This window comes from Tupaia chinensis, unplaced genomic scaffold, assembly GCF_000334495.1.
Source record: "Tupaia chinensis unplaced genomic scaffold, TupChi_1.0 Scaffold000484_1, whole genome shotgun sequence".
Taxonomy (NCBI): domain Eukaryota; kingdom Metazoa; phylum Chordata; class Mammalia; order Scandentia; family Tupaiidae; genus Tupaia; species Tupaia belangeri.
Window position 1 is genome coordinate 2,088,228 of NW_006159996.1, and position 8,530 is coordinate 2,096,757.

At 38.8% G+C, this 8,530-nt stretch overlaps 1 protein-coding gene across 1 annotated transcript in view; it reads left to right on the forward strand.

Annotated features, from left to right (window-relative positions):
- LOC106735685 (protocadherin alpha-1) overlaps positions 1-450 on the forward strand; it is a 2,617-nt gene extending 2,167 nt beyond the window's left edge. The window contains exon 2 of the mRNA XM_027774851.1: positions 6-450. Coding sequence (XP_027630652.1) covers positions 6-450 — 445 coding nt within the window. The remainder of the gene's footprint in view (positions 1-5) is intronic.
- Positions 451-8,530: the final 8,080 nt, after the last annotated feature.

Below are 8,530 nucleotides of genomic sequence, written 5' to 3' on the forward strand. Positions count from 1 at the left end.
ACGGCCCCGCCCACGGTGCTGGTGTCTCTGGTGGACAGCGGCCAGGCGCCTAAGGCCTCTTCGCGGGCGATGGTGGGCGCTGCTGGCCCCGAGTCGACCCTGGTGGACGTGAACGTGTACCTGATCATCGCCATCTGCGCGGTGTCCAGCCTGCTGGTGCTCACGCTGCTGCTGTACACGGCGCTGCGGTGCTCGGCGCCGCCCCCAGAGGGCGCTTGCGGGCCTGGGAAGCCGACGCTGGTGTGCTCCAGCGCGGTGGGGAGCTGGTCATACTCTCAGCAGAGGAGGAGTCAGAGGGTGTGCTCTGGGGAGGGCCCTCCCAAGACTGACCTCATGGCCTTCAGCCCCGGGCTACCTCCAGGCCTGAATCCGTCGGAAAGAAATGAACATTCAGAAGCAAATTCAGATATCTCCAGTAATGTAAGTCCAACGTTCAAACTTTTAGTTTAAATGCATATTTAGGCTTATTTAACCATCTTTACGAATGTCACTTTTGAAATATTGTCTGAGGTATTCACTAACTTTGAAATAACACATCATTTAGGGTAGGTATTTCATTAATTGTAGCTTGATCTGTTTTCAAATAATTATTTATTTAATTTCATGTTACTATTTTTAAATTTGACTAGACAGAGACACACACAGAGAAAGGGAAAGCCAGAAAGCAAGCTGCCAGGTGCAGGTCTCAAACTGCGGTCGGCCCTGTGGGAATCCAGCATCTGTAACCACCAAGCCACCTGTGGGTCCTGTTTTTAGCTGGATTGTTAATGGAACTAGGAAACAATAGCACCAAAAAATATGTAGGGAGAATTTCTTCATTTTAATTTTAGGACACTTTAAAAAATACTTCAAAGCTAAGTAGAGTTGATCATATTTAACATAGAATCTCACCTTGTTCAAATAAAGTGACACTTTCAGGTTTACTATTACCATGTGTTTCCTAGTGAAATGTCAAATCCTGGACAAATAATTCTAGGCCTAGTTACAAACACTATATATGTTTCCTTTTGTTGCTAAGTTTCAATAATAAGATCAATAATCAGATAGTTTTTATTTCTTTGCCACAGGGCAGGTGAGCTCTTCAGAGAAAGAGACAAAGAGACAGAGAGGGAATAAAGGATTTTACTTATTTGTTTATTTTAATTTGACCAGAGAGGGACAGAGCAAGAGTGGGAGAGGGGGAGAGAAAGAGAGAGAGAAAAAAAAAGTGAGAAAGCAAGTTGTCACGTCCCAGACTTGAACCTCGGTTGGCCATGTGGGAGTCCAGCACTCCTAACCACCATGCTGCCTGCTGGCCCCAAATAAAAAAATTCTTTAAAAAAAAAAAAAAGAGAGAGAGAGAAATCCTCTATACCAATTACGGAGGAGAGGAAAAATACTCTCTTCCTGCTATAAAACCAAGGGAGGTTTGATTACTGAACCATTATGTAAGGGAGATCAACATACTGATAAGTGTGTTTTATACCAGTTTTGTAAAACCAACTAAAATGTACTTATTATAGACATCATTGTATTTGTTAGTCCTTCAGTCATGAACATAATGTTAAATTCTATTTCCTATGTTTAATTCTGAAGTTACACACATATTAAATGAACATATTTTTGCTTGGGAAATATTCAAACATACAAACTAATCCCATGAAAAGTCATGTTGTAAAAACGTTCTATGAGAAATTAATATAATTTATAGTTAAGTTTCCAGATATTTGATGTGATAAAGATCTGCTTCTTAGAGCATTTTAAGAAATAGGCTGCACCCTGATTCTGTAACCCTTCATATGTTAATTATCATACCCAGTCTTTGGCAAGAATTAGGGGAAAAATACCATGGTATGTTTATAATGTATGCATGTATTTATTTGATTTTTTTTTGAGAGAAAGAGAGATAGAAAGTGAGAAATCACCTCCTAGAGGGAATGGCCACAATGCAATCCCTTCTCCTCCATTCTCCTCTCAGGATTTTGGGCATGTACACACACGTGCCCAGCATGAGTTTGAAGCCCCTGTGTCCAAGACTCGAACCATGTTTGAACACATGGGAGTTCAGTGGCATAACTGTTCTGCCATCTGCTGGGCTCTATGTTTACAATTTAAATTAGACATTAAAATAGGGAATAGGGGTCATATCCTTTAAAAGTGATATTATTCATTTGAGATCTTATTATCAGATTATAACCATTCTTGTGGAATTGGATTAATTTTGGTTGTTAGTTGTCCATTAACATTAGAGCTTCACATCTTTGTTGTCTATCTGAAAAAATGAGACAAAAGTGATTAAGTAGTGCATATTGGGAATATTAGTATTTTTCTGTCTAGGCTCCAATTTTCAAATGGCCCAATAAAAACAAAAATTATAGTTGCTGGGTCAGCTGGTGGCATGGTGGTTGAAGTGGTTGGATCTCATGTGGCTGTGTGGTTGAGTTGTAGACCCAGTAGCTTGAAAAATATGCTGAGCTCCTGTGCGTGTTTGCTGAAAATCCCAAAAGGAGGGAGAAATAGAGAAGAGATTGTGGTGTAACCATCCCCCATGGGGTGTGCTTTGTCTCTCTCTCTCTCTCCAACAAATAACCTGCCCTCTGGCAATTTTTTCTTTTTTCTTTTTAGTTTTTGTAATAGGGTGTGTGTGTTCACTGGAGAGAGAGACAGAGAGAGGGAATGTGGGAAATCACCTCCCAAGGAGGATGGCCTAGCTGTAATCCCTTTTCCTCCATTTTCCTCCTGAGATTTTAGGTACATGTTCAGCATGATTTTGAAGCCACTGGGTCCAGGACTTAAACTGTGGTTGGCCATGTGGTAATCCAGTGCTTTAACCACTACACCAACTGCTGGCTCTGGCAAAACTTAAAAAAAAAAAAGTATCATTCCTCTTAGCAAAATCTTGATCCAACATGAATGATTAATTTTGAATTATTCAACTTCAGTAATTAGTTTTGGTTTATGACTATGGTTTCAGGAAATTATACTTCTATTTTCAAATTGATATCTTAATTTAATATTTAGGAAATGTTATTTTTGCATTGCCTGAAATACAAGGTAGAAATCTTGGTAAGAGTTTATTTCTTTTCTTTTTTTTTTATTAGCAGAGGACATGTGTGCTCTCCAGAGAGATAGAGATAAAGAGGGACAAAGCACACCTGCTCCCATGGAGTGTTATCAAGCTGCAATTCCTTCTCCTCCATTTCTTCATCATGTTGGGATTTGGGGCAATCTGCCCAGTGTGTTTTTCAAGCTGCAGGCTGGGGTTTGAATTATAGTGGGCTATGTGAGATCTAGCTCCCTTACTCACTAGGCTACTGGCTGGCCAAAAAAACTTCCTTTCTTTTTCTCTTTCTCTTTCTTTTTCTTCCTTCCTTCCTTCCTTCCTTCCTTCCTTCCTTCCTTCCTTCCTTTCTTTCTTTCTTTCTTTCTTTCTTTCTTTCTTTCTTTCTTTCTTTCTTTCTTTCTTTCGATTTTTGTTATAGGGTCCATGCACTCACCAGAGAGACAGAAAGTGAGAAATCAACCCCTGGGGGAGAGATGGCCACACTGCAATCCCTTCTCCATTTTCCTCTTGGAATCTTGGGCACGCGTGTACACACACATGCCCAGCATGAATTTTAAGCTGCTGGTTCTGGTACTTGAACCTCAGTCAAATATGGAAGTCTAATGACAAGCATTTCTCCATCTGCTAATCACAAAAACTTTCTTTTTAAAATTAGAATTATAATTCTGTATTTCGATGTCATAATAGATAAATAATTTGAAAAATGAGCTATTATTTGAGGCACCTTTGAGACTTGTGGTCAGTCAGGAATACAAATAAAGGAGAATGAAAAATAGTAGTTTATCTTGGTAGCCACTACCAATATTTCTGTTCCTCTTCTTCTGGGACTACTAGAGGATTTAAATTCCCTGTTGCCTTGAGGTAGAGGAGTGTGTGATTTTCTTTGACCAATGAAATTTGAATGATGTGTACCATTTCCACACAGAATTATGTAACCGGCAGTACAAGACTCATCTACAATGACTTCGATTGTAGCATTTATAGCAACAAAGGTTGTTATTGAGATGCCATAAGGTCAAAGCAGTATGGCATGCTGAGCCAACATGTGGAGAAAAGTTGTCAGAGGAAATCTCTCATAACCATAGGGGTCTTTGCAGGAGCAAGAAATAAAATTGTGTGTGTGTGGGGAAAGGAAATAAAATCATGCTTATTTTAGAGGGAGAACTGGAATAGTCAATGCACAGCTGCATATTCCACTGTCAAAAGCTAATGTGAAGGGACCAGCAGTTAGCGTAATGGCTATGTCACTGGACTCCCCCGTAGTCGACTGTGGTTCGAGGCCTGGACCCGGTGACTTAAACTCATGCCGGGTGCGTGTGTGTGCTTGCCCAAGATCCCGAGAGGAGAATGGAGAAGAAGGGATTGCGGCATGGCCTTCCCCCCTGGGGGGTGATTTCTCACTTTCTATCTCTTTGGCGAGTGCACGCGCCCTATAGCAAAAATCTCTCTCTCAAAAAAAAAAAAGCTAATGTGAATAGTGTTAGGTGTTAAGAGGAAGGCTTTATAACAAGTATTACTACCGAGAAAACATGGTTATTGATATTTTTAGTAACAAAACTGACCATCGAACAATTAGATAACTTAGCTATGGAGGAAAGCATTGCGTTATGATTTCTTTTTCTTATATATGTAAAAGATAGTAGAAAAAAATAATAGACTGGTATTTGAAATGTCATAGGAACAATATCCCATATTTTTCTCAGCACTCATTCCCTGTTCTTGTTTTTTCCTTCTGTGGTTTTATAGCAGTTTTGTGAAAGACTGGGTGAAAGATTTGTAAGAATGAATGCTTGGGCATGAAACTTCATGGAATTTACAGTTTGCTTTGATAGGCGAGACAGGTACAGTTTTAGCGATGGATACTATATTAGTTTCCTTGGACTGCTGCAAAAATTATCACAAAGTTGTTGACTTGAAACAGTAGAAATTTATTCTCCTTAAGTTCTTTTTTCTTTTCTTTTCTTTCTTTCTTTCTTTTTTCTTTAAATTTATTTATTTATTTATTTTAAATTTTTTAGAGAGATTTCTTGCTATAGGGCATGTGTGCTCACCAGAGAGTCAGAGAGACAGGAAGTGAGAAATCACCCCCCAGGGAGGATGGCCATGCTGCAATCCCTTCTCCTCCATTCTTCTCTTGGGATTTTTGGGCATGCACGCACAGGTGCCTGGTGTGAGTTTTAAGCTGCTGGGTCTGAGACTCAAACTGTAGTCGACTACATGGGAGTCCAGTGATGTAACTGTTATGCCATCTGCTGGTCCCATTATTCTCCTTAAGTTTTAAAGGCCAGAAATCCAAAATCTGTGTGTTGGCTGAGTCCTGTTCCTTCCAAAGACTTAGGGAGAAAATTCTTCCTTACTTGTTTCGGTTTCTGGTGGCCCTCAGAATTTCTTGCCTTGTGGCAAAATAACTCCAGTTTTTGCCTCTGTCACATTTCCTCCTCCCCTGTGTTTGCTGTTTGTTTTCTCCTTTCTGTCTCTTATAAGGGACAGCTGTCATGGTCTTTATGGCGTACTCTAATCTAGGATGATCTTACATTGAGATCCTTAATTATATCTACAAAGATGATTATTCTTAATAAGGTCACATTCTGAGGTTCTGGGCAGAGGTATCTTTGGGGCACTATTTAACCCACTATAGATACCAAGTGCTGTCAAGCCAGTGGGTATTTGCTGAACATGCTTCTCAGTCTTGTTTCCCTATTGGGAAAATGTACTGGCATATCTGACAATGTTTCTCTCTCTGGGAGAGGGAGAGAGAGAGTCTAGGTCTTCAGAAACTTAAGAGCCTTCTAATACCCTCAGATAGACTATTCTGAAAAACCAACATAATTACCTTATATACCTGCAAAAATTGCTTCAAGCAAGCCATGTTTCTTAGAGCTAATTTCTGAATTCTAGTAACTCCTTAATGTAACAACAGGGGTATTTGTTGGTCACTGACTTTATAAAAATGACTAGATATATCTATGCAGCTGCATTGCAGCTATGCAATACTGTAGAGGCCAATCTGTAGCTACATGTGATCAGTCTAAACTCCAGGAGAACTGGATACCTGCCATAGCTTCCACAAGAACTAACTTTCCCTTTTAGGTGGAGAACTGATTTCTCCTGGCTTCACACATAAATAAGTGATCCATGTCTGGCCAGTGCTCACACTGAGAACCATCATAACTATTAAAAATTTTTTTAGAATAATTCATTTATTATTGTTATTTTTAAAATTTGCTATAGGGCAAATTAGATAGATGAGAGAGAGAGAAAGAGAGAGCGAGCGAGAGAAAGCTGCCAGGTCTGGAACTTGAATCTCAGATGGCTGTGTGGGAGTCCAGCACCTTAATTGCTACAACACCTGCTGGTCCCCATCCTAACTATTGACTAAAGGAAAAATATATCATCCAAACTGGACCAGAGGAAATGAGAGTTACGATTTTTACTAAGGCTATTAAGAAAAGGATATTTTCTGTTCAGTCACTAAATTAGTCATATGTAGCCTACAATATATTTTGATCATTTTGCCATCAAATGGGAAAAGTCTATCTGGGAAGAAAGTCAATAGAGGAAAAGAAATAGTAAATATGGTTATATTTTCCTATGGCATTACTGAAGTGTGTAGCTCCACTGGCTCCAGCTCTGCCTGAAGCCAGTAAATAATTATGCACTTCCATCCACTAACCAATAAATGATATTCTGCTTGTTTGCTCAAGTAGTTTTACCAGGGGCTTGATGAGTACAGGGTATGATGAATATTAATATACACTCCCATAGATTGTGTGAAAAAATATCTTAGACATTGGAATCAAGAAAAAATTATTTGGTTCCAGGTAGCTTTTGTTTAGTAAAGATTATGCATTTCTTTTATTAAAACTGTAAACTTTGCAATTAATGTGTTTTCCTCCTTGCTCTAGGAAGCTGAAAAAATTTGTGGCACGCTTAAAATAACTAAAATGACCTTTTATTATGCATTTTCTTTCATCTGCATAATCTTTTTTCTATTTTCACATTTTTGCATGGGAAAAGACTGGTGAAGAATAAAAGAAAGTATTCTTAAGCAATTGACACTGAAAAAGATGAATTGTGTTGTTCTTGCATAAAAATTTAAAAGTAATAGAAAATATTATTCCTAAATTAATATTATTCAAATGAGAAACAAAAATTATTCATTTTCAAACATCCACAAACAATTCAAAAATCAAAATTAATTAACAAAACAACAGGCTATATAAATAGATTTTCAATTAACTAAGATACTTCAATTAATTAAGATAACTTCAAATGTTATTTGAAGAAGTGGTAAAAAAAATTACATTGTTGGGGCTTGCAGGTGGCATGGTGGTTGATGCCAGACTCCCACATGACTGACAGCAGTTCAAGACCCAGACCTGGTGGCTTGCTTTTTTTGCTTTCCTTTCTCTCTCTCTGGTCAAATTAAAAAAAAAAAAGGTAATAATAGCAAATAAAATTAAATAGATGAGTATTTTTAAAAAGGGTACTGTATCTAAAATAATGAAAAGTGGGTCTCAAAGAGTGATTTACCCCCATTCATAGAAGCTTATTCTCACTAGGGAACAGTAAGGAAGAGAAGGAAGTAATCTGAATATCATTCTGCCTTATACAGGGGGAAAATCCTGTCTCATGTCACATTATAAATGAACCTTAAAAACATTGTCTTGAGTACAATAAGCAAGTCATAAAAGCACAAATACTTTGGATTCCACTTAAATGAAATATCTAAGTAGTCAAATTTTAGGGGAGAGAAAAGTAGAATGGTGATTACCACAGACTGTGGGGAAGTAGGAAGGAAAATTACTGTCTAATGGGTACAGAGTTTCAATTTTACAAGAAGAAATATCCACAATATGAACATACTTAACACTATTGAACTGTACACTTAAACATAGCAAGTATGGAAATTTTATGGTGTGTGTTTGCATGTGTGTTTTACCACAGTAAGAAAGGGAGGAAATGATAGTACATTTCAGGAATTAAAATACTTATTTTTCCAATACGAAAAGCTATGAGCAAACAGAACAGTCAACAGTCTAATTTTAAATCTATAGAATACGTTTTACATATCCTACATTCTAGCCACATGATGTCGCTGTCTACCACAGAGTGTTCTCAAGGAAAGAAAATACCCAGAGCCCCTTTGTTAACTCCAGAGAAGAGGAAAATTAGAGAAGCTGCAGGATTTGAGCTGGGACTAGAATATTTATTTTTATTTTTATTTTATTTTTTTTACAAAATATGATGTAATTTGCTCAACTCACTGGATACTGGTAATGGTGTCTTCGATGAGACGGGGCAGAGAGGCCCTGTGCCTGCTGCTCTCGCTTCTGCTCCTCTCAACCTGGGAAGTGGGGAGCGGCCAGCTCCACTACTCGGTCCTGGAGGAGGCCAAACACGGCACCTTCGTGGGCCGCATCGCGCAGGACCTGGGGCTGGAGCTGGCGGAGCCCGTGCCGCGCCTGTTCCGGGTCGCGTCCAAAG